The sequence below is a fragment of the Pectinophora gossypiella genome, chromosome Z, assembly GCF_024362695.1.
Source record: "Pectinophora gossypiella chromosome Z, ilPecGoss1.1, whole genome shotgun sequence".
NCBI classification, from domain to species: domain Eukaryota; kingdom Metazoa; phylum Arthropoda; class Insecta; order Lepidoptera; family Gelechiidae; genus Pectinophora; species Pectinophora gossypiella.
Window position 1 is genome coordinate 4,130,247 of NC_065433.1, and position 27,757 is coordinate 4,158,003.

Genomic DNA, 27,757 nt, shown 5'->3' on the forward strand with positions numbered 1-27,757 from the left:
TTGTTCCGAACCCACACGACATGGTTTTTGGTTCTACATGATATTCAAGCCAAGGTCTGAAGATGGAACCGAAAGGTGGTCAAAAGAACTCTGCTATAATAATACTACACAACCATGTCGAGTTTGGGCTCGTTTGATTCGTCTTGCACTCTGGTACTACATGATATCCACGGTCTCTAGATACATTTTCAATCCAAAGGTAGCTAAAGGGATTAAAGAACTTGGTTATAAAACCTCGTACCGTTATCGAGTTTGAGCTTATATGGCATTTGTCTTAGCAAGCTCTCTGATACTGGGTTATAATTGGAGCCAGAAGGTGGTCAAATTAACTAATATCGCACCCCCCGTGGAAAAACGCAGTAAGTGGACTAGCGACATTTTTTTTTTATTGCACCATTCAATTCAGCGTACACGAATACACCTTCTCACAAATTTTCATTAAGATATCAGTAAAAATGAAGAAATTATTACAAAAACAATGAAATTGTGCAACATTGATAAAAATATTTTTTCCCCCATAATAAGAAAGTAAGTATAAATACGTGATTTTTTTTTGGTATTTTCCCATATAGTAAAGTCATAATAACACTTACTTCGATTTTACACGAAAGTTTTTTAGGATGGTCGAGTCGTAAGTAAACGTACTGACATGTTTCACGACATTATACGACACGACAGTGGTTGTACGTCTAGTTACTTCGTTATTCCACGAATGTTTTAGCGTTACTATTTGTTGTAACTCCAGCTACTTGCCTATTCTGCGAATCTTTTAGTGTAACGGTTTGGTGTAAATATAATCACGTAGTTTTTTCCAAGCAAGGTTTGATATTACTATTACGTTATTTCATTTATCTTCATTTTTCGATGATATATTTTACACTATACTCTTCGTAAATATGAATACAACTCTTTTAAAGACAATAATTTGAATCATTTGTCGTGTTATTCTAATTACCTGCAAATATAGACTACTTATTAATGTCCTAAGTAAATATACTTATCACTAGCGTAAATCCCTATGTTTTATTTGGTTACTGTACTTACGCCGTGCCAGCGGCGGCGGGCTGCACACTCAAAGAGAGGTATTAGAAAGATATTAGAGAGGTATTACATCTATCCACCAATTTTTCGTCAATCTCGACTTTTTATTCAACCAAAAATCGACCCTATTATTACTGTACTGTGATCGTTATTTGTAGGGTCGTATGCTGATTGTGGTTTTACCACGGTAAAACCAAGATCACCTATAGACAAAATTATTGCCGACGAAGTTTATAAAAAACGACCTTATTATTATTGCACTGTGATCGTTATTTGTAGAGTGAAAGCTGATTGTCTATTTGTGATCGTAGTTTTACCACGGTATTCCGTCAGTCAGCATACGGCCCTACAAATAACGATCGCATTGTAGTAATAATAAGGTCGATTTTTGTTAGAATAAAAAGTCATGATTGACGAATGTTGGATAGATGTAATAATTATCTCTCTATTTAATTTGTTCATGGTGGCTACTCGAAGCGTGCATATCTTTGTGTGGAAGTAAAAAACCCAAGGATTATACGTATGCTCAACTTGGACAAAATCGAAGATGGTGAGTTATTTACTTATAAATAGACTAGCTAGATTTTAGGTACCTATTACCTTACCTACTTAGTATATTACTATTTATTAGACTATTAATATTATTACCTACCTACCTGACGACCTACTTGACGTAAGTTGGTTTGGTTAATGCGTGATGATGATTGCACTGCTCTGTACTAATTATTAAAGTAAACTAAGCATGCCTATGTGCCTATTCGGTGCTTTTAATCTATAAACTAACTACCTATTTAAATTGGGGTGTGCCGTTTTTGTACATTCGCTATCACCTGGCATAGCACCTGGTATATGAATAAAATAAAGATATTTGAACAAAAAACTGTTACGTGATCAACTGTAGTATTTCGGCTTGGTTGTGAATTATCTACCTAGGTATATAAGTTAACTTTTGCAAAAACACCCTTGATTTTGTTGTTATTTGTGCGCTTGAGTTTGATACACATTTTATTATTAACGCATTGGTACTAACCTTCTATTTAATACCTAAATAACGATAAAATATCTAGGTTTGTGTCTAATTTTTAGGGTGATTTGGTAATGGGTCCTTTTTATTGCTTAACGTCTATTATGTACCTACCTACAAACAATGTATTTAAACCATTATGTTCCAATTAACAGATTCCACTAATACTGCATCCCAATCCAGTACAACCCAGTGGAAGAATGACCAGAAATGCAAAAATATTTCAAGAAACTATGGGATATCTTCTCGTCGTAGTCAACATGAGACACATTCTCTTGAAGGTTCGTATGTACCTATCCGTATCCTACTAAAGTTCTTCTCTCGTGTGGGTTGAGACAATAATTGACTGACCTCATCAACCCTGGTATCAGGGTTACTACTGAGCCGCTATAGGTCCATGACATGCCTCATGTAACGACGACATACCTGCATACTTAATTAAGCCGCAACCGACTGCCTAACGTGCCCTCCGACGCACAGATCATCTTACTTTTGGGCAAAAAAATAATATTAGTACCATTTCTGATTTACGACTTGGCCGGGAAGCTAAGCAGCTGAAAACGTTCCATGTTTTGTATGCCGAAATATCCTTTCAGTATTTGTATTCTAGATTGATATAGGTATTTACCTACTAACCTGGAAGCGGCGCGTGGTAAAGTTTCTCTGAAATAGTCAGTGCCTGTGTATTTATGGTATAATTATTCTGTCATTTTCCTCTTATCATAACAACCACAGATATATTTTTGATTTGCTTAATGTAGTTTTTTCTAGAGTTATCTCCTATGCAAACCAACTGGCTTTTATGGGGTTTTAGCCAAGTTGCAAACGATTAAGTACGTAAAACGACAGTGACAGACCTTATGTCAATCACATACATTTTTATCACTGACACTGTCGCTTTTCGGATACGTTGGAAAATTGGCTCATCTCTAAGCTTACTATAATAGGTATTAATGGTTGTTTTTCTTTTTAGTAATTTATTATCATACTTAATAGTTTTTTATATTTTGTCATTTGCAGGTTCTACCGAAAAGCAAAGAGGGGGTGATCGGAAAGGAGCAAAATGTTCAAGAAAACACTTAATGACTAACTGTAATAACTGAAAATGAAGGTTTTTCTAATAAAGGCAAGTGCCATACCGTATTAATATATTTTGTGATTATGCATGTATTAATTAATAAACGTTTTAAAATTAAAAGTTGGATTTTAATTACAAATAGAAATAACTCCCTGAAAACTAAAAACCCATGCGGGTCAAACGGCTTTCGGCACAGCTAGTAAATAAATATTTTTTTTTAATACAAATTAGAATAAACACTTAATTTAACACTGATTTTATTTGTTTCAATATACAGGGTGGCCCAAAAGTTCACGTTCAAAATGAAAAATTTGATGGAGGGGCTCATTAGCTACCAGAAACACCCCCGTGTATGTTCAGCGATTATTTACGGTTTAGGAGATATGACCCATTTTACACCTTTTTCTTGATTTTCTATCTTACTTCAGAAATCATCATTTTGTCGCTATCCCTTTCTTAATAATTCTAATTTTTCTTTCTAATTTCTAATTATTTTGCTTCATAACTATGCCTAAGTATGTGTATCGCTAGGTGAAAAAATAAAAACAATCGAATGAAAGATAAAAAAGTCATTGGAAGTTGGAAGTCAAAGTGAGAATTCGTCTAAAATTGTTACAGTTGTAAGTCTTCGCCGAAGAATAATAAACACATGAGATTTTCATAAACCCTGAAAGTGTTTTTAAAAACTGCTCCATTTAATAGGCTTTTAGACACATCCAAAAAAGTACCCTTAATAGGGGCATAAAACTAAGTAATTAGCCCTCAAAGATTGCAAGACAGACAGATTTTATTTTAGCATCTTATAGTATGAATCACCAACAGTGTTTGGGGATAACTTTTTCCTTCATTACAATATGAATACCAAAAGTGAATGCAAGTTTTGTCTTCAGACTGTTGCTATGTCTACCCTGTTAGCGATTATGAGCGTGATTTTTTTTATTGAAAATGTGTCTTTGACCACAAAGGTAGTTAAAGGTTGTTAAAGAACAACGTTAGAAAGAAGCAGCTACCTACATTGTATGAGAATGTAAATTTTTCCTTCAAATCTATCTTGCAATCTTTGAGGTCTAATTATTTAGTTTATTGCTTCTATTAAAGGTACTTTTTTTGATGTGTCTAAAAGGCTATTAAATGGAGCAGTTTTTTAGAGATACCTACTTTCAGCGTCCATGCCAATCTCATGTGTTAATTTATTCTTCGGCGAAGTTTTAACAACTGTGACAATTTTGGTCCAATTCTCACTTTGACTTCCAATAACTTTTTTTTTGTCTTTGATTTGACTGTTTTTATTTTTTTACCTAGCGGTATATATCTTTAGACATAGTTGTGATGTAAAATAAAATAATTATTAAGAACGGGATAGCGACAAAATGATTATTTCTGAAGTAAGGTAGAAAATCTAGAAAAAGGTACAAAATAGGTCATATCTCCTAAACTATAAATAATGGCTGAACATACATGGGGGTGTTTCTAGTAGCTAATGAGCCACTCTATCTAATTTTTCATTTTGAACTTGAAGTTCTGGGCTACCCTGTATAATGTATGAGCATACATACTTCTACATTCTAGACTAACCCCTGCAACAAACAAGTATTTAAAGATACATACAATTATTTTGAGATATTTCCTTATTAAAAAAGCAATTTCTATAGTTACACTATTAAAGATCATTTACTTTCACGTGGAACAAATAGGTTTCTCAACTTACGCAAAACATGTTGTTAAAATTTTTCGTGTAAGAACGAAGTAACTAATACTTACAACATCCGAGTAAGATGAAATCGGAAGGTGAACAACGTTGTAGGTAAAGTTACAACTGTCAATGTTGTTTGCACTACGTAATAATAAAGCAGTATCTGTACTTACAACGGAACGTTTGATTATAGTTTCGTGGAATATCTACGCAACCGTGTTTTTTTAATTTTTTTTCAAATATACACAATTAATTAAAAATTAATAAATGTGGGTCAATCCGGGCTACTTTTTGCTATTATTTTCTCTTTGAAGGTTATTTCCAGGACTTATAACTAATTAGTAGGACAGTTTTTTTTAGCTCCTGAAAAGTTGATAAAATCAACTTACTGCGTTTTTCCACGAAGGGTGCGAAATTGATTCTGTTATAAATAATACAACGCATCCTCACGAAGTTTCGGCTCGATTGATTTGTCAAGAAGGAAATGCCACCGCAAAAACCAGAATTCTAGCTGACTGAGACAAGTCGAACATGCCCAAACTCCGTAACGTTGGTGGTTTTGTAACAGAGTTCCTTAGATCTCTTTATTGCCTTTCGGCACATTCTTATTGATTTACATATTTAACTAGAAATTATTTTCATTGTTTAAGAAATTAATGCTCCTTAATTTATACGTATAGGTACCATCAGAAAAGATGCGAAAAGCAAAGGCTGAAGGACTAATAACACCGCTTGAAGGTAAAACTCCCGAACAAAAAGAGAAAATACTTAGAGGACTAGCCAAAACTGGTATTCCCCTGCCAGAAGGAAAAACGCCGTCTGAAAAGAAACTTATCGACAAAATTAGACAGGAAATGGGATTACCACCGGAGCCCAAAACATCAGCAGAGAAAATGAATCTAGCGAAAGGATACGCAGCAGGCGTTATCACTCCACTCGAAGGGAAAACTCCTGAACAGAAAGAGAAAGCACTTCGCAAAATGGCTGAAGCGGGAGTGGCTTTACCTGAAGGCCGAACACCGTCAGAAAAAGCTTTGATTAACAAAATTAAAGCTGAGATGCCAACTCCAATCAAGATACCTTCAGAAAAGATGCGAAAAGCCAAAGCTGAAGGCTTGATAACACCTCTTGAAGGAAAAACGCCAGAACAAAAAGAAAAAATATTGAAAGGTTTAGCTAAAGTTGGCATACCCTTACCAGAAGGAAAAACAGCGTCTGAGAAGAAATTGATTGATCAAGTGAGAAAAGAAATGGGTTTGCCCCCTGAACCTAAAAGTGCTGATGAAAAAGACAAACTTGCGAAAGCTTATGCAGCTGGAATTATAACACCACTCGAAGGGAAAACACCTGCCCAAAAAGAAAAAGCGCTCAAAAAAATGGCTGAAGCAGGTATACCTTTACCCGAAGGTAGAACACCGTCGGAAAAAGCCTTGATTGATAAGATTAAAGCTACAACGCCTCCAAGACCATCGGCGATAAAGGTACTGTTCTATTTTAGCACAATGGTTTGGGTTAGAGTCACCATTCAACATAGTTATTGCCAGAATTTTAAAATCTCCTGATTGCTTCCGAAGCATTAATGATTATTGACATTTTGTCAATAGCTAAATAAATATAAATATTATATCAATTTTATATTTAAGTAGGATTAATGTTATTTATGAATTAATCCTATTAGATTCACGATTTTAGTTTTTATTGCAATATACAGTATAATTAACATTACATGCAGTATCTGCTTATAATAATTTATTGTATCTACTAAACTAAATACTTTCGTAATTTATTTTATTAAGCAAGATAAACGTAGTCGTGAGCCAATAGAACCTAGTCAAATGAAAATTAAAAATAAATGCGCAACGTCAAAACAAATTTTTTTCGGAGTTTGTAGCAAAATACCTACATGACACATCATCAATAAAAGCTGTCGAACGTCATACTCATTGTTACTATAGGTGTAAGTACCAGAATCTCATGGCAAATGGGGAAATCAAATTTCTATAGTAAGCAACACTCGGGTAATTGGATGAAAAAGTCTTGATATTTTTATTTTTTACCTATTGACGGACACTATGGCAATTATATAAAGTACTTATACAATGGTTTCGTGCTACTGTTTATCCTTACAAATGTTATTTTGAGGAAGCGTTCAGACATCGGGCCGGATATTGTCCCCCCGATCGTCTTGTGAACGCTAACGCCTGATTGTGAGGTTGTCTGCTTATCCACTCATCACATCAAAAACGACTTGAAATTTTATATGGAGATAGATGGAACATACGCTATTTTTTATCCCGGGAAAATAATAGCGGGATTTTTGAATAGATTCCATATATAATAGATTGCTTGAATCGATAGATGTCACTAGCGAAGGTGCGGGAAAAATCTAGCTAATGTAGGTAGGTATATATGAAAAACAATAATATATTTATGAATTTGTAATATTCAAGTATACCGAAAAAAAGTATTAAAACTAGTTAGTCCTACTTACGGGTCTTGTACTTTGACTTGACAGGTGACAGTTTACCATTACCATAGGAAAATCATTATATTTTTTACTTTTTTATGCCATCAGATTCTGGTAGACCTATACACATTCGTAATTAAAATGCGAAAACTAGTCAGAATAAAAGGGAACTCAATTTTTGAACGTTGTAGACTGGCTTGTTTCTAAATTATCTTAAGATCTAAGACAAGGTAAAGTTATCATAATATATTATTTACATCCTTTCTCTTGCACAGGTACCATCTGAAAAGATGCGTAAAGCAAAAGCTGAAGGATTTATAACACCTCTTGACGGTAAAACACCTGAACAAAAAGAAAAAATACTCAGGGGGCTCGCTAAGCATGGTATTCCTTTACCTGAAGGCAAAACGCCCTCTGAAAAGAAACTTATAGACAAAATCAGAAATGAAATGGGATTACCACCTGAGCCCAAAACATCGGCAGAAAAAGTAAAACTGGCTAAAGGTTATGCTGCCGGCGTAATCACACCTTTGGAAGGAAAAACACCCGAACAAAAAGAGAAAGCACTTCGTAAAATGGCTGAAGCAGGTGTGCCTTTGCCAGAAGGAAGAACACCATCCGAAAAAGCTTTAATTAATAAGATTAAAGCCGAAGTACCATCCGCAGTAAAAATACCATCTGAAAAATTGCGAAAGGCTAAAGCTGAAGGATTCATTACACCCCTTGAAGGTAAAACACCTGAACAAAAAGAAAAGATATTGAAAGGATTGGCAAAACATGGCATACCACTTCCGGAAGGTAAAACACCATCAGAAAAGAAATTAATCGATAAAATAAGAAAAGATATGGGTCTGCCACCTGAACCAAAAACTGCAGACGAAAAAAATAAATTGGCAAAAGCATACGCAGCTGGCATTATTACACCTTTGGAAGGTAAAACTCCTGAACAAAAAGAAAAGGCACTTCGTAAAATGGCTGAAGCAGGTGTGCCTTTGCCAGAAGGCCGAACACCATCTGAAAAAGCTTTAATTAATAAAGTTAAAGCTGAAGCGCCTGTAAAAATACCATCTGATAAGTTGCGGAAAGCCAAAGCTGAAGGATTCATTACACCCCTTGAAGGTAAAACACCGGAACAGAAAGAAAAGATACTGAAAGGACTAGCCAAACATGGTATTCCTCTACCTGAAGGAAAAACGCCCTCTGAAAAGAAACTTGTGGATAAAATCAGAAATGAAATGGGATTACCACCTGAACCAAAAACTTCAGCAGAGAAATTGAGAGTGGCTAAAGCTTATGCTGATGGAATTATTACACCTTTAGAAGGGAAAACTCCCGAACAGAAGGAGAAAGCACTACGTAAGATGGCTGAAGCAGGTGTTCCTTTGCCAGAAGGTCGAACACCGTCTGAAAAAGCTTTAATTAAGAAGGTTAAAGCTGAAACACCGATGCGACCGTCAGCGATAAAGGTATCATAAAATTTGTTTAATAGCAACCTTAGGGCTGATTTTCCTAAAGTAAGACATTCGTAGAACAAAGACAAGTTTCTTTTCTCAAGTATGATTTCAATGATAAAATAATTTAACCGTTTATTGAAAAAGCAACTCTAAGCGACTTAGTTGTCCGATTAGTTTAATTTATCGCAATTACATTGAATATAATATATTATATGGGCAAAAGGATTAATTTAAGAGATTAAAGTAAAGGTAACTCATCTTATGTACACTATGACTAACTAGCTTAGCTTCCTAGTCGACATATTCACACTTTCAGGTAAGAAATAGTAATACTACGTATTTAATATTCAAACACTCAATATAATTTATTACATTTTCATACCGTACAGTACCAAAATTATTTTGTTTGACTACATAAACACCTCTATATTTAGATACCGTCCGAGAAGATGCGAAAAGCGAAGGCGGAAGGACTTATAACACCCCTTGAAGGTAAAACTCCTGAACAAAAAGAAAAGATTTTAAAAGGACTAGCTAAAAATGGCATTCCTCTACCTGAAGGGAAAACACCCTCTGAGAAAAAACTAATCGATAAAATAAGAAAAGATATGGGTCTACCACCCGAACCCAAAACTGCAGAAGAGAAAGACAAGTTAGCAAAAGCATATGCTGCAGGCGTTATCACACCTCTAGAAGGTAAAACACCTGAACAAAAAGAAAAGGCACTTCGTAAAATGGCCGAAGCAGGTGTGCCTTTGCCAGAAGGAAGAACACCATCTGAAAAAGCTTTAATTAATAAGGTTAAAGCTGAAGCGCCTGTAAAAATACCATCTGATAAGTTGCGAAAAGCAAAAGCTGAAGGATTTATTACACCCCTTGAAGGTAAAACACCCGAACAAAAAGAAAAGATACTGAAAGGACTAGCTAAACATGGTATTCCTCTACCTGAAGGAAAAACGCCCTCTGAAAAGAAACTTGTGGATAAAATCAGAAATGAAATGGGATTACCACCTGAACCAAAAACTTCAGCAGAAAAAATGAGAGTTGCTAAAGCTTATGCCGATGGAATTATTACACCTTTAGAAGGGAAAACTCCCGAACAGAAAGAAAAAGCACTCCGTAAGATGGCAGAAGCAGGTGTTCCTTTGCCCGTAGGTCGAACGCCGTCTGAAAAAGCTTTAATTAATAAGGTTAAAGCTGAAACTCCGATGCGACCGTCAGCGGTAAAGGTATCGTTAACTTGTATGTGATTTGTTTTTAACATAACATAACATAAACAGTCTATATACGTCCCACTGCTGGGCACAGGCCTCCCCTCAATCAACCGGAGGGGGTACGGAGCATACTCCTATCACGCTACTCCAATGCGGGTTTGTGGAGGTGTTTTTACGGCTAATAGCCGGGACCAACTCCTTTGTTTTTATGCCACCTTAATCTAAGTACCTAGTAGTTATTGTAAATGGCAATTTAATTCTGTTTATAGTTGACATAAACTTAGAATTGGCTACATGACAGTTGTAACAATAAAATAAGTAATATGTCGGATATGGTACTTATCATTTAGCGATAATTTTATTATCCAATCGTTTTTTATTAAGTTCATTTTTAAATATTTTATTTTTACAAGCTAAGAATGCGTTTTTTATTTGTGTATGACAAAATTCGAAATACGGGCGGCCCTGAACGGACTTCGTGTGACGTGAAAACTGTCTGTCAGGTTTCAAGTGATACTGCTTGACAGTTTCATTGTTTGTTGAACTGTGACGTCACTCGGCAAAATGTCACGTGACCAACCATTTTCGCGCAAAATTTAAAATGAGGAAAACTGTGTTTTTTTTTCTATAAAATGTTTTAAGAAGTTTAGATAAGCAATTGTAGTTTTTAAAATACTTTTCCGAATACTGTCAAGCAGCCAATTGTAGCTTTGCCTATCATTATCTCGTTTTTCACGGGGTCTTCTTAGTTAACCAATAAATTTAACGGGTCCGATTTTTGCAAAAGCGACAACCTGTCGTTGTGTGTGGGAATGTGGGTGGGTTTCTTCGCAATGTTGTCTTTCACCGAAGAGCACGTGATAATAATTTATGATTCAAATAAAAACCCGAAAGCAAATTCGAAACTTGACAAGAATATCATTTAAAAATGTCTATAACAATCTTTACTTATTAATATCTTATTTTGTCTTACTAAACGATATTGTCCTACTGCTGGGCAAAAAAATAATATTGTGTATTGTGTTTCTAAAAATAATTATTTTGACTAAATAAACACTTCTATGTACAGATACCATCCGAAAAGATGAGAAAGGCCAAGGCGGAAGGACTTATAACACCCCTTGAAGGTAAAACGCCTGAACAAAAAGAAAAGATATTAAAAGGACTAGCAAAACATGGCATACCTCTGCCGGAAGGAAAAACCGCTTCTGAGAAGAAATTAATCGATAAAATAAGAAAAGATATGGGTCTGCCACCCGAACCCAAAACTGCAGAAGAAAAAGACAAGTTAGCAAAAGCATATGCTGCAGGCGTTATCACACCTCTAGAAGGTAAAACACCTGAACAAAAAGAAAAGGCACTTCGTAAAATGGCTGAAGCAGGTGTGCCTTTGCCAGAAGGCCGAACACCATCTGAAAAAGCTTTAATTAATAAAGTTAAAGCTGAAGCGCCTATAAAAATACCATCTGATAAGTTGCGGAAAGCCAAAGCTGAAGGATTCATTACACCCCTTGAAGGTAAAACACCGGAACAGAAAGAAAAGATACTGAAAGGACTAGCCAAACATGGTATTCCTCTACCTGAAGGAAAAACGCCCTCTGAAAAGAAACTTGTGGATAAAATCAGAAATGAAATGGGGTTACCACCTGAACCAAAAACTTCAGCAGAAAAAATGAGAGTTGCTAAAGCTTATGCCGATGGAATTATTACACCTTTAGAAGGGAAAACTCCGGAACAGAAGGAGAAAGCACTCCGTAAGATGGCAGAAGCAGGAGTTCCTTTGCCCGAAGGACGAACACCGTCTGAAAAAGCTTTAATTAATAAAGTGAAAGCTGAAACTCCGATGCGACCCTCAGCAATAAAGGTATAAGTAGTTAACTTTTTATCAGTTTTATAAGTCACCATAAGCCAAGTACTACGAAAAGTTATTGTTAATGGCATAATATTTACCTGTTTTTGTTAGCTTTCACGTAGAATTGTGGCTTTGTCTATGCTGAAAGCAATTATAATTGATGATGAAACTCATCACTGCTTGTATTGGTCGATAGCCAACTGTATTCGTGAAAATTACACTTAATGAATAACTCATTGGTGCAACTCGGCCTCCGCAGCTCCCGTACCAGGAATCGAAATGGCGCTGCCCGTTTAAAGAGCGACACGGTGATCCACAGGACCATAATTTCCTTATTTCTATTGACTAGATTAATACTTAAAGATCCATTGCAAGCTTTGTTAATAAACCAATATTAAGTATGTCAGTATTATTGCGTATTTCATATTAAACCACTCACATAATTATAAATATTTGCTTTCTGATCACTAATTAACATATTTTTATTGACTAAATAAACACTTCTATGTGTAGGTACCATCCGAGAAGATGCGAAAAGCGAAGGCTGAAGGACTTATAACACCCCTTGAAGGTAAAACTCCAGAACAAAAAGAAAAGATATTAAAAGGACTAGCAAAACATGGCATACCTCTGCCGGAAGGAAAAACTGCCTCCGAGAAGAAAGTAATCGATAAAATAAGAAAAGATATGGGTCTGCCACCCGAACCCAAAACTGCAGAAGAAAAGGACAAGTTAGCAAAAGCATATGCTGCAGGCGTTATCACACCTCTAGAAGGTAAAACACCTGAACAAAAAGAAAAGGCACTTCGTAAAATGGCTGAAGCAGGTGTGCCTTTGCCAGAAGGAAGAACACCATCTGAAAAAGCTTTAATTAATAAGATTAAAGCTGAAGCGCCTGTAAAAATACCATCTGATAAGTTACGAAAAGCAAAAGCTGAAGGATTTATTACACCCCTTGAAGGTAAAACACCCGAACAAAAAGAAAAGATACTGAAAGGACTAGCGAAACATGGTATTCCTCTACCTGAAGGAAAAACGCCCTCTGAAAAGAAACTTGTGGATAAAATCAGAAATGAAATGGGATTACCACCTGAACCAAAAACTTCAGCAGAGAAATTGAGAGTGGCTAAAGCTTATGCTGATGGAATTATTACACCTTTAGAAGGGAAAACTCCCGAACAGAAGGAGAAAGCACTACGTAAGATGGCTGAAGCAGGTGTTCCTTTGCCAGAAGGACGGACACCCTCTGAAAAAGCTTTAATCAAAAAGGTTAAGGCTGAAACTCCGATGCGACCATCAGCGGTGAAGGTATCGTGAACTTGAATTATAATTTGTTTTTATGTCACCCTCAGCCAATGTAGTATCAGTCGGGTGGCAATTTGATAATTCCAATTTCATTAACCGTCTGTCTGTTGGCATAAATGTAACTTTGTGGCTTCAAAACTTATTCGAACTTTTCAACGAGAAAGGGAATTAATAAAATTTCGCTTCAATAATATATAATCGGGTCAAAATTTATGCAGTGAGTACAGGATTTTCGGTATAGCAGACTCGAGTTAGGTCTTAACAACAAGACAGACAAAAATCCAAATTCTATCCACTTTGTAATTTTAGTCTCTGAATGAACCTACAATATTATTGTCCGAAAGCGTTTAACAGTTTTTTATATATCAAAGCCCAATAAATAAATTTACTTTTTTACTTCTTCAATAATTAATGACATTTTAATAGTAAATTTGCATAAACTGAAATTAACAACTCGCCAAGTTAACAATATTTATTTTCCATACCGTTCATTTCTAAAACTATTAATTAACTATATAAAAACTTCTATGTATAGATACCATCAGAGAAGATGCGAAAAGCGAAGGCGGAAGGCCTTATAACACCCCTTGAAGGTAAAACTCCTGAACAAAAAGAAAAGATATTAAAAGGATTAGCAAAACATGGCATACCACTTCCTGAAGGTAAAACAGCTTCTGAAAAGAAATTGATCGATAAAATAAGAAAAGATATGGGTCTTCCACCCGAACCCAAAACAGCAGAAGAAAAAGACAAGTTAGCAAAAGCATACGCTGCAGGCGTTATCACACCTTTAGAAGGAAAAACTCCTGAACAGAAAGAGAAAGCACTTCGCAAAATGGCTGAAGCCGGTGTGCCTTTACCAGAAGGACGAACACCATCTGAAAAAGCCTTAATCAATAAAGTTAAAGCTGAAACGCCTGCAAAAATACCATCTGACAAGTTGCGAAAAGCAAAAGCTGAAGGATTTATAACACCACTTGAAGGTAAAACTCCTGAACAAAAAGAAAAGATTTTAAAAGGACTAGCTAAGAATGGCATTCCTTTGCCTGAAGGGAAAACACCCTCTGAAAAGAAACTTATAGACAAAATTAGAAAAGATATGGGATTACCGCCCGAACCTAAAACATCAGCCGAAAAAGTAAAATTAGCTAATGCTTATGCTGCAGGAGTTATCACGCCTCTAGAAGGGAAAACTCCTGAACAGAAAGAGAAAGCACTTCGCAAAATGGCTGAAGCAGGTGTACCCTTGCCAGAAGGACGAACACCATCTGAAAAAGCCTTAATCAATAAGATAAAAGCTGAAGCACCTATAAAAATACCATCTGATAAGTTGCGGAAAGCAAAAGCCGAAGGATTCATTACACCACTTGAAGGCAAAACACCTGAACAAAAAGAAAAGATACTGAAAGGACTAGCCAAACATGGTATCCCTCTACCGGAAGGAAAAACACCCTCCGAAAAGAAACTTATAGACAAAATTAGAAAAGATATGGGGTTACCACCCGAACCAAAGACATCAGCAGAAAAAACGCAGTTGGCTAAAGCGTACGCTGCGGGTGTCATTACACCATTAGAGGGGAAAACACCAGAACAGAAAGAGAAAGCACTTCGCAAAATGGCTGAAGCGGGAGTGCCATTGCCTGAAGGCCGAACACCATCTGAAAAAGCCTTAATCAATAAAGTAAAAGCGTCAACTCCACCGCGGCCGTCAGCGATTAAGGTACCATCTGAGAAGATGCGAAAAGCGAAGGCTGAAGGATTTATAACACCACTTGAAGGTAAAACTCCTGAACAAAAAGAAAAGATCCTAAAAGGACTAGCTAAGAATGGCATTCCTTTACCTGAAGGTAAAACACCATCAGAAAAGAAACTTATAGACAAAATTAGAAAAGATATGGGGTTACCGCCTGAGCCCAAGACATCAGCAGAAAAAATGCAGGTAGCTAAAGCGTACGCTGCGGGCGTCATTACACCATTAGAGGGGAAAACACCAGAACAGAAAGAGAAAGCACTTCGCAAAATGGCTGAAGCGGGAGTGCCATTGCCTGAAGGCCGAACACCATCTGAAAAAGCCTTAATCAATAAAGTAAAAGCGTCAACTCCACCGCGGCCGTCAGCGATTAAGGTACCATCTGAGAAGATGCGAAAAGCGAAGGCTGAAGGATTTATAACACCTCTTGAAGGTAAAACTCCTGAACAAAAAGAAAAGATCCTTAAAGGACTAGCTAAGAATGGCATTCCTTTACCTGAAGGTAAAACACCCTCAGAAAAGAAACTTATAGACAAAATTAGAAAAGATATGGGGTTACCGCCTGAGCCCAAGACATCAGCAGAAAAAATGCAGGTAGCTAAAGCGTACGCTGCGGGCGTCATTACACCATTAGAGGGGAAAACACCAGAACAGAAAGAGAAAGCACTTCGCAAAATGGCTGAAGCGGGAGTGCCATTGCCTGAAGGCCGAACACCATCTGAAAAAGCCTTAATCAATAAAGTAAAAGCGTCAACTCCACCGCGGCCGTCAGCGATTAAGGTACCATCTGAGAAGATGCGAAAAGCGAAGGCTGAAGGATTTATAACACCGCTTGAAGGTAAAACTCCTGAACAAAAAGAAAAGATCCTAAAAGGACTAGCTAAAAATGGCATTCCTTTACCTGAAGGTAAAACTCCCTCAGAAAAGAAACTTATAGACAAAATTAGAAAAGATATGGGGTTACCGCCTGAGCCCAAGACATCAGCAGAAAAAATGCAGGTAGCTAAAGCGTACGCTGCGGGCGTCATTACACCATTAGAGGGGAAAACACCAGAACAGAAAGAGAAAGCACTTCGCAAAATGGCTGAAGCGGGAGTGCCATTGCCTGAAGGCCGAACACCATCTGAAAAAGCCTTAATCAATAAAGTAAAAGCGTCAACTCCACCGCGGCCGTCAGCGATTAAGGTACCATCTGAGAAGATGCGAAAAGCGAAGGCTGAAGGATTTATAACACCTCTTGAAGGTAAAACTCCTGAACAAAAAGAAAAGATCCTTAAAGGATTAGCTAAGAATGGCATTCCTTTACCTGAAGGTAAAACACCCTCAGAAAAGAAACTTATAGACAAAATTAGAAAAGATATGGGGTTACCGCCTGAGCCCAAGACATCAGCAGAAAAAATGCAGGTAGCTAAAGCGTACGCTGCGGGCGTCATTACACCATTAGAAGGGAAAACACCAGAACAGAAAGAGAAAGCACTTCGCAAAATGGCTGAAGCGGGAGTGCCTTTACCAGAAGGCCGAACGCCGTCCGAAAAAGCTTTGATAGACAAAGTTAAAGCTGAGATGCCAGCTCCAATCAAAATACCTTCTGAAAAGATGAGAAAAGCCAAAGCTGAAGGTTTGATAACACCTCTTGAAGGAAAAACTCCGGAGCAAAAAGAAAAAATACTGAGAGGGTTAGCCAAAGTTGGAATACCCTTACCGGAAGGAAAGACGCCTTCAGAGAAGAAATTGATTGATCAAATTAGAAAGGAAATGGGTTTACCACCTGAGCCTAAAACGTCAGCCGAAAAAACGCAAATGGCTAAAGCATACGCTGCGGGTGTCATTACACCATTAGAGGGGAAAACACCAGAACAGAAAGAAAAAGCACTTCGCAAAATGGCTGAAGCAGGTGTGCCCTTACCTGAAGGCCGAACGCCGTCAGAAAAAGCATTAATAGAAAAAGTTAAAGCTACAGCAACACCTTTGGCTGGAATACCTTCAGAAAAATTACGTAAAGCTAAAGCGGCCGGGCTACTTACCCCGCTCGAAGGTAAAACTCCTGAACAAAAAGAAAAAATTCTGAAAGGCCTTGCTAAAGCTGGTATACCCTTACCCGAAGGAAAAACAGCTTCGGAGAAGAAATTAATTGATAAGGTGAAGCAAGAAATGGGATTGCCGCCAGAACCTAAATCTGAAGATGAAAAAGATAGATTAGCGAAAGCTTATGCAGCCGGAATTATAACACCACTCGAAGGAAAAACACCTGCACAAAAAGAAAAAGCACTCAAAAAAATGGCTGAAGCAGGTATACCCTTGCCGGAAGGTAGAACACCTTCTGAAAAAGCTTTGATTGATAAAATTAAAGCTACTACGCCTCCAAGACCATCGGCAATCAAGGTACCATCTGACAAGATGCGAAAGGCCAAAGCTGAAGGGCTAATTACACCTCTTGAAGGTAAAACACCTGAACAAAAAGAAAAAATTCTTAAAGGTCTTGCTAAAGCTGGCATACCCTTACCTGAAGGAAAAACAGCTTCAGAAAAAAAATTAATTGATAAAGTAAGAAATGAAATGGGATTGCCTCCTGAGCCAAAGACGTCAGCTGAAAAAGTAAAAATGGCCCAAGCATATGCAGCAGGTGTTATTTCGCCTTTAGAGGGAAAAACACCAGAACAAAAAGAGAAAGCACTTCGTAAAATGGCAGAAGCGGGAGTGCCTTTGCCCGAAGGCCGGACACCGTCAGAAAAAGCTTTGATAGAAAAAGTTAAAGGTGCAACGCCTCTGGCTGGAATACCGTCAGAGAAATTACGTAAAGCCAAAGCGGCTGGGCTTCTTACTCCGCTAGAAGGTAAAACGCCAGAACAGAAAGAAAAAATACTGAAAGGGCTTGCTAAAGCTGGTATACCCTTACCTGAGGGAAAAACAGCGTCGGAGAAGAAATTGATTGATAAAGTGAAACAAGAAATGGGATTGCCACCTGAACCTAAATCTGAAGATGAAAAAGATAGAATAGCGAAAGCTTATGCAGCCGGAATTATAACACCACTTGAAGGAAAAACACCTGCGCAAAAAGAAAAAGCACTCAAAAAAATGGCTGAAGCAGGTATACCCTTGCCAGAAGGTAGAACACCTTCTGAAAAAGCTTTGATTGATAAAATTAAAGCTACAACGCCACCAAGGCCATCGGCGATCAAGGTACCATCGGAAAAGATGCGAAAAGCCAAAGCTGAGGGGCTGATTACACCTCTTGAAGGTAAAACACCTGAACAAAAAGAAAAAATTCTTAAAGGACTGGCTAAAGCTGGCATACCCTTACCCGAAGGAAAAACAGCTTCAGAAAAAAAATTAATTGATAAAGTGAGAAAGGAAATGGGATTACCTCCTGAGCCTAAAACGTCAGCTGAAAAAGTACAAATGGCTAAAGCATACGCAGCGGGTGCTGTTTCACCTTTAGAGGGAAAGACACCTGAGCAAAAAGAGAAGGCACTTCGGAAGATGGCTGAAGCAGGTATTCCTTTACCGGAAGGAAGAACGCCTTCCGAAAAAGCTTTAATAGATAAGATTAAAGCTGAAGCACCAGTGGCAATCAAAATACCTTCAGAAAAACTACGTAAAGCTAAAGCAGCTGGACTTCTTACTCCACTTGAAGGTAAAACGCCTGAACAGAAAGAAAAGATTCTAAGAGGATTAGCTGAGCATGGTATTCCTTTGCCTGAAGGCAAAACTGATTCTGAAAAAAAACTGATTAATAAAGTGCGACAAGACCTTGGATTACCTCCGGAACCAAAAACTGCAGCAGAGAAAGAAAAATACAACAAAGCAATCGCTGCTGGTCTTCTTACTCCACTTGAGGGCAAAACTCCAGAACAAAAAGAAAAGATATTAAAAGGGCTAGCTGACTTAGGAGTGCCACTTCCAGAAGGTCGAACACCTTCAGAGAAAGCCCTTATTGACAAAATGAAATCGAAACGAAAATTAACACCCGAAGAAGAGAAAGCTAAGGCGGCGGGTCTGCTCACTCCTCTCACTGGAAAAACTCCAGAGGAGAAAGAAAGGATTATAAAAGGATTAATTGAAGCAGGCTTACCTGTAGAAGGAAAAACGCCATCAGAAAAAGATATGATTAGAAAAGCAAGGGTAGCCGCTGGATTACCACCAGAACCCACAGTGTCAGAAAGAAAACGCATGAAAGCAAAAGGCTTTAGATCTAGAGGCGTGAGTGCAGATTTGGCTAAAGGCGGAGAAGGTGTTACTGTTGAAGAATTTGAAGATATTGTAAAAACTACTAAATGTGACAGAGCTTGTGGCTGTGATAAGAAAAAAATTCGCTTCAAACATAGCTACGTCAAAATACGGGTTACCTCTCCAGATATTGCTTCATTGTGCTCCTGTCCCGATGAATGCGTACCTGGCGTTAAAGGCGGAGTATTTGTTGATAATGAAGGAATTAAGGTCACAGTTGGAAGAGCTACCGGTGTTCCTTCCTATGTTCAGTCTTCAAGAACTAGCAAAAGTAATCTCAATAGTGACTCAGACCCCGATCAAAGTTACATTGCTTTAAATTCAAGTATTATACGCGAAGGACGTTGGGATGAAGTGAGAAGTATGATTTTTCAAAATATTTATAAATCAGGAACTGCCTTAGATTACGATAATTATTATGTAGACGTCAACTCTAACTATCGCACAAATGATTTCGAGGGAGACATAATAGAGTATGTAACAAGGGACAATAGCTGCATGTTAAATAATGAAGTCCCTGAAGAGTATATAACTTATGGGCCCGTAAGGCACATGTCATCTTGTCGGTCATGGGTTAGTTTGCCAACTAATATTATCCTTAAATCATATTTAAAAGATACTGCCAAGGAAAGTTTTGACACATTTTTCATGCTTCCTTCTGATTCGTCTCTTTGCTCGGATTCCTACATAAGCGAAGTTGGCTCAATAAGCATAATATCTTTAACTGCAAGTATTTCATCAAATTATTCTGAAATCTATGAAGAGGAATCTGAATATGAACACCGTGCGATTGCAAGTGAAGAATTAGAATATTTTCAAAATGTGATTGATTATTGTGTTCCTGAATCTACAATAAGGTAAAGTAAATGTAATTTATACTTAAGTACTTGCTATAAATATTTAGAAGCAGTCTGTCTTTTTGTATGTAAATGTTGGGTGTCCAGTAATTAATACTCAATTATTTTGTGTGTATAAAAACAAGTTCGTCCCGCTTCTAAACCCGTTACAGAATAGATAGTATTAAATATAATACTTTAGTATTTTAAATTCTCCCAAGCAGAAATGTGCTAAGCTGTGAATTAATCAGCCAACAGAACGTCGTTATAACGTGATGTGTACATCATCTCATTGGTGGTTGTAACTGTTGTAATATGATAGTGGGCTCTATTCTCCGCATTTAGGGTGGTATTAATAAACGAATCTCAGCTGAGACTGCCCTCAAGATCATGCTCAAGTCTCTGTTCTCATATGAGAACTGTCACATTGACATGATCTTGAGGAGTCTCGAAGCTAAGATTAGTTTATTAATACCATTCTTAGACTCGTGATTACCTGTATATTCGTGAATTCAGGGGCACGCAGGTATTTGTCTTAACCTATTAAAAAGCTGTTACAACATTACATGATAGATCTCTTAAAAGTATAAAAGACGACTGACTTTTGATTGGCCGTGGTCGAATATTTGAAAACTTGCAAAACACGAGATTATTTTAAATATAGTTTTTAAGTCTTGTTATATTTGTATGGTTATACGTTATTATATCAGTAATATAGTATGATTAATATTTCAGTAAAACAAATGGTACTGAGGATTCCTCTGAACAAAACGTCTATTGCGAGTCTAAAAATAAGCGCCGAGAGAAAAAGTTTAACAATGATTTTATTATATTTGCACTTTACGACAAGAAAAATAAAAAGTTGAAAAATACAGATGAAGAATTAATGGCCAACCACAAAATTTACGAAAAGTATGATCCTGAGACTATTATGAAGGCAATGACGGAGATATTAACAAACAGGCCTTTGGGAGGCAGTTCCTCAGTATTCGTGCTAGTACCCTCAGATGAATCCACTTCCGGTGTTCCCTTACCCGGGACTTCGCCTGCTAAACTTATGCCTAGTAGTCGTTCGGAATTTCCTATTGGTAAAAAAATTTAATAAGTAGCTATGTAAAATTCTCTTTATCATTAGTTACAAACTAAAATGTTTATGTATGCACTCAAATGCTTTATTAAATAGTTTTAATAATTTAATGATATCATAAATTCGTAGAGAATATTTAATAGTAGATTTGCTTTTATTGTGCTTAATTTTCGTTACCCAAATTTGACTACCTAAATGAATAGATAATGTTATATTTATAGTCACATCAGAACACCAAATGTTAATATCATCGCGTGGAGTAAAGTTCACATCATATCCAAAACCAAGTGCCGAAAAAATTCAAGAAAAGAAAGGAAAAGAAATTGAAGAAGATATGAAAACACATAAAAAACAAGTCAAAAATTTTGTTTCGCACAAAATGTCTAAAGACAGTCAAGACAACAAAAAAGTTATTCACATTGATAAACAAAAGAACAATGAAAAGGAAGATTCAGACAATAAACTAATTTTGAAATTACGTTGGTGGAACCATCACTATGCTGGCTCAGAAAGAGAGAAAAAACCCAAGATAAGAGACCCGCCTCCTATTACTTCAGAAAAGTATAGACGAATGTATGGATTTGACATTACACCTGGAAGAGTGCCATCTCGAGATAAAACTCGTTTAATAAACGTGGTTAAAAATTCAACACAATATATTACTGAAAAACCTCCAAGTCATCAAAGCATCGCAGAAGACAAACAAGGACCCTTAAAAATTTTAAGAGACTCACTAAATGAACACAATGTTGAAAAAGTGCGAGACGGTAAACTTTTCGTTAAAGGTACCAATAATCAACGACGTGAAAAAAATGTATTTAGAGCTGCAGACAATTTACAAGGAGGAAAGTTAGTGGATACAAACCAAATTCGAGAAGGAAGAGAGTTAGTTAGAGGTGTAGACACTTTCCGAGAGGGAACAGATATATTCCGAGGTACAGATATGTATCGAAAAGAATCAGTAACAACTAGTGTTCGTGAAGGAAGAGGATCAGTCAGGGGTACAGATGCTTTCCGTGAAGTCAGAAATCTTGCCAGAGATGTAGGTACTATTCATGAAACAAGAGATTCTAGTATATCTTCAAACCTTTATCGAGAAAGGACAAATTCAGTCAGAGGGTTAAATGCTTTCCATGAAGCAAGGGAATTTATTGCGGGTTCAAATACTCATGAACAAGAAAGAGATTCAGTTAGAGGTTCATATGCATTCCGAGAAGCAAAAGATTCAATTAGACGTAAGGACACATTTCGAGAAAGAAGGGAATCGGCAGTCATGGGTACAAATACTTACCGAGATGTAAGAGATTCAGTCAGAGGTGAAGGTATCATTCGAGAAACAAGAGATTCTGTTATGTCTACTAATACCTTCCGTGAAAAAAGGGATGCAGTCATAGCTAACAATACTTTTCTAGAAGTAAGAGATACGGTCATAGGTACAGATAATTTTGAAGAAATCGATTTAATTATGAATCCTAATACTCTCCGAAAAGGTCGAGATATGATTATTGGTACTGATTCTTTCCGAGATAGAAGAAATATAATTATAGGCACAAATACCATTCAAGAACAAAGAGCTCAAGTTAAGGGTACAGACACCTCGTGCGACAGACCGTGTGGTTGCGTTACGATAATACCTCAAGAGAATATTTGTCACTCAGTAACAAGGTCTAGGTCTACTCCTTTCATGATACAACAAAAGTCTGAAGGTAAGACAGTAAACAATATCTACAGTTGATAGTATTCCACTTTTAAACCGTGATAATATTTCAGTGAGTAAAACGTGGTCCACTTTTTTGTAAGCCATGAAATATTTCCGTTTAAAGTTTGTTACAATAGTCAACAACGGAGTTCTCTGAGGCTAGACATTGTTTTGTTATTGTGCGTTTTAGAATAATCAGTAGGATGTTCTTTTACTTTTGATTTTATTTTCTTACAATGTATTTTAGATTCTGGTCCTCCAGTTATACAATGTCAGAAAAAGATAAAAAATAATGACCTGGATACAATCACTGCGCCAGTCGTTTACCCATCTCCACACAGTTCACCCGAGGATTTTCTTCCTTGCAAATGTCCACCTGCAATAAAGTCACCACCACCAGACTGCACTGATGTAAATGACTACCAACGTGGTAAATATGCCAAATACAGGGTGTTAGTGACATCGTAACGAATACTGAAGGGGATGATTCGGACCATGATTCGGAGTTAATATCAAGTGGATTTTTTGTCGGTAAATTTATGAAAATTTTTGTTTTTTTTTTATTATTTTCAGTTTCATACTTTTGCGACGGAAAATTCCACTTGGTATCAACTAAGAATTATTTATTGTCTGAATCATCCCTCAAAGTTTTCGTTACGATGCCACTAACACCAAAGCCTTTTGCGGTATAGCATGCTACTTACGTAGAACAGCTGTCAGACATTTTCTTGATCTGTCTCTTTCCCACTAGACTTTATTCTTTCAGTCCTGCTATCAAACGCGCCATGCTGGAGTGCATGAACCTTACCCACATTTATAGCATTTTCCAGCTGTATTGATTAGAGATTCAAAGTATTTTTGGAGGGAACACGTTCTAAATTAGTCACAAGAGTCAAGTTTATTTTGAAACACTTAAACAATACCATAATTATCTGAGCGGTAAATTGACATGAGTTTTAACAAAGGCATCAATATCATAATTAAAACACATAATAACGGGTTCTTACCGCGTTTAAAGGGAGTCTCATATCCCCATTTAAACGCGGTAAGAACCCGTTATTATGTGTTTTAATTATGATAATAACCGCGTAAACTTAAAACAAAGCATCAATATCTATTTCAGATAATAAAATGTTGAACCAGGGACATATTTGTTCATGTAGTATTGAAAATGTATCGGAGTATGCTTTTATGAACATGCCTCCACCTGGTGAACAAGGTATTAGTGGTATTTTATTTCGTCATTTAATATCCATGTAGAATTTTAAACTAGACAATTGTGTGTCTATAACAACGTCCGACTCAAGTGACAATATATGTATCCACGACATTTTGATTCAATTCGTCTAAAAAGTAATATTGCTATTTGACGTTTGTTGACATTGCAAACTTTTTTATATGAGCAAATGTCAAATAGCAATATTGCTTTTTATGGCGTTTTTAACCCCTCTGGTATCCTAGGTAGGCCATACGTATAGACCAACATGCGCGAAACCCGCACTCAATGTGCGCTAACCTCACAGCTGAGTGGTTTTTGGTGTACTTACCGAAGCTTTAGGACCTATGCAGTTTACATTTAAAATATTTATACTTAATTTAAAAAATAATCTTGTCCTTATAATATACTTTTCCTCTATTAGTAGGTACTTACGCTAAAAGACCCGTCTCTTCTTACTGTATTTCTTCTAAAAAATATTAATATAACTGTCGTGGCCAGATCGTAAAATTGATGATGTGGTCGACCATTTCATGAAATGGCCAACTTAAGTTGACCATATCGTTGAAACGTCAACGTTTAATGATATATCAATCAACGTTTGGCCATATCCTTAATGTAGGAAGGAGGTGTCCATGCTATGTGGTGTAATAAAAATGCGAATAATCGATTAATTTCTTAGGTTCAAAATGATTTACCTATTTGATATGGAAAATTGAACAATAACATTGATTCATCGATTATAATAATAATCAAGTTTTTTATATAAACGACACCAGCGCCACTATCGGTGGATAATGTTACTAATTTTACGATATGATTGCCAACGTTTGGCCATATCATGAAGTAATCATGCATTTAGTTGCTCATATCGTTAAACGTTTTGTGTTGATTGATCTGGCCAAACTACATCATGATGTGGCCAACGAATGATATTCTATTTCATGAAATATGACCATTTCATGAAATGATCGAGCACATCATGAAATGATCAATTCTATGATCTGGCCACGACATAACTAAGTAAATGGAAATTTAATTAATTGCAGAATCAGCCTATAGAAGTTCTTTAACTTGCAACCCCTGTTGTGGAGCAGGAACAAGAAGTCAACATACAGCCCCGCTGCCTACTCGAGACAGTAAGTTGAACACTTTGCTAATGTTATGGTTTTGTGTCGATCAATCAGTTCACGACAGCGTAAGTACATGTAATTTTGTACACATAAGTACATCAGCAATGGCCTATATTATCTAGAAGACTATCAATCGCCATCTGCGGCAACGCTCATGTAACATGGAGAGAATTAAATATTCCTTAGGAGAGCTAGATGTCACTTTTCATTCACCTACATCCGTAGGTTGTGTTGATTATCCGCTAGGAGTGCTACCCACCGCGGCATAGGATAATAAAATAATATTTTTGCTATCTTAGTACTTCTTGAAAGCCTAGATAGCGTTGCAGAGCATGACCACGCCCAAAGTTGTTATGTAATAATATTTTTAAGTATGTAATTCTTTTTAAAAACAAGATAAAATCTTTAACAATGTCGCGTCAGTCACGTGTCCCTTTGCCATTTGCCACTTACTAGCAATACCAATCATAACTTTATAACAACTAGAGACAGAGACATCTAGTATATTGAAAATAACTAAATCACGGGCTATGTCACGCGGTGAGGTGCGCGGGGCTTCAAGCGTTTACTCCGTTCATCCGTCACCCGCCGCGTCACCCCACGCTTCACCCGCCGCGTCACCCCCCGCTTCACCTGCCACGTCACCCCCCGCTTCACCCGCCACGTCACCCGCCGCGTCACGTATCTCACGCCGCCCTCCACGTCGCCCGCGGCGGTGCCCGCCGCGACACCCACGGCGTCACCTACCATAATGACGCTACAATTCAACCACGCCTGCAAAAACGCTTTTCAACATCGTCAGACGTTTGTTTTTCCGGCAGCCCGAGCAGCGCGCCCCTAAACGCAGCCTTAACCTCACATCGTCCATCTCTAGTTGTTATAAAGTTATGATTGGTATTGCTAGTAACCTTAAGAGTTAAGGTCCCTCTTTAGGTATCTTATTTCAATTATAATTGGATGCCTAATTATTTTTTTAATGTGTTTCTTAAAGGGTCGGTTACTGACAGCTTCCTAAGGACCTTCGAAAGCGCTGTACAATGTTGTCAAGGTAGATCACAATGCTCCATTATTCTATTTGATTTTAATTTAACGAGATCCCTTTCATGTGCACCATCATGAATTATACCTAGTACATAACATTGGTACATAAACAGCCTATATACGTCCCACTGCTCAGTTCAGATAGGCTTCCCCTCAATCAACCGGAGGGGGTAAGAGGCACACTGTTCTTATTATTGTATAATGTATTTTACAGGGGACCCAGGACCGCATAAAGCTAATCAGAGTGATCTATGTAATCAGTGTTGTCATCGAGGACGAACAGTGGGTAAGGTATTTTAAAAAATATCGTTTAAGAGCTAACACATCGCTTATAATACAAATGAAACCGATGAGCAATCGAATCATAATATATGACATCCGTTAGCTTTGTCATTTCCGCACATTTCCATTTCGTTAACTACGTTCAATTGAAACGTCAGCTAGTTTTAAAGCGATTGCTTTGGCCAAGCACTGTGCTTTTTTTACCTTCGTTGGGTTTGCTCTTGGCCCCAGACTTTCCCGAAGGCATTGACCAGCCCTAAAATGGAGCGAGCTCGCCCAGAAGGTGCCTGTTCACTCAGTTGTGTTGTGTGTGTGTTGGTGCTTAACAACAACACAACAACAGTTTCACCCACAACATAAACATAAACAGTCTATAAACGTCCCACTGCTGGGCACAGGCCTCCCCTCATTCAACCGGAGGGGGTATGGAGCATACACCTCCCACGCTGCTCCACTGCGGGTTGGTGGAGGTGATTTTACGGCTAATAGCCGGGATCAACGGCTTAACGTGCCCTCCGAAGCACGGAATCATCCTACTTTTTCGGACAATCAGATGATTCAAGCCTGAAAAGTCCTTACCAAACAAAGGACAGTCTCACAAAGTGATTTCGACAGTGTCCCCATCGGGAATCAAACCCGAACCTCCAGATCGTGAGCCAACGCTCTAACCACTAGACCACGGAGGCTGTTACATACATGTGTGTGTTTCACCCATTTCCTGGTAATAAAAAAGAACTACTTACGTGTAAGTAACACGTCGATAAAAGTTTAACTCTCGTAGTAGTGTGGGTAAAGAGGTGTTCAACACAGACTTGCCAAGTCTGACCGGCTGACCCACGTCATGGGTCATAAATGAATATGAATATGAATAAAGGAGACGTACTTAAATAACAATTAGACGTCGTACCAATATAAAATCATGTTTATTAAAAATGTAACAGGGTAGTTTCCAATTAGTCAAATCAGTTACTTTTTACTAAACGTCAAAACACGAAATTACTAAGGAATTAGTATGAAAAAGCAACATGTATTGTGGTGTTATAGAAAAACGTGACAAAATGACGCACTTATTACTATTTTTCTGTATTATTAAAATTCATAACTAAGTTAAATAGAAAAAGGAAAGCTTTTTTGTCACCTTTAGATCTGTCTTTATTTAGTAATCAGAATTTATCTTTGACCTAGGAAACTACCCAATTGCTTTTGTAATACAGATTATAATGCAGACATAATACAGATTATTGATTAGATTATGTGCTTTAATTCAGATTATAATGTTTAGTCAGATTGATTTGGGTCGATGACGCAGTACGAACGTAGCCTACAAAAGTATACCCACGTTTTGAGGTACCAAATCG

The 27,757-nt window shown here is 37.3% G+C and overlaps 1 protein-coding gene and 1 long non-coding RNA gene across 2 annotated transcripts; both read left to right on the forward strand.

Moving 5' to 3' along the window:
* The first annotated feature begins 1,002 nt into the window (after positions 1 to 1,002).
* Positions 1,003 to 3,263, forward strand: LOC126380183 (uncharacterized). The gene is made up of 2 exons (XR_007568443.1): positions 1,003 to 2,346; positions 3,086 to 3,263. It is a non-coding gene; the product is annotated as an uncharacterized LOC126380183 (long non-coding RNA).
* A 2,268-nt stretch (positions 3,264 to 5,531) lies between these two features.
* LOC126380216 (uncharacterized) lies at positions 5,532 to 20,176 on the forward strand. The gene is made up of 9 exons (XM_050029471.1): positions 5,532 to 6,317; positions 7,579 to 8,736; positions 9,402 to 9,986; positions 11,041 to 11,835; positions 12,337 to 12,945; positions 13,679 to 18,058; positions 18,425 to 18,785; positions 18,960 to 19,376; positions 20,166 to 20,176. Exons 1-9 carry the CDS (start codon positions 5,532 to 5,534, stop codon positions 20,174 to 20,176), a joined length of 9,102 nt encoding a protein of 3,033 aa, XP_049885428.1.
* Positions 20,177 to 27,757: the final 7,581 nt, after the last annotated feature.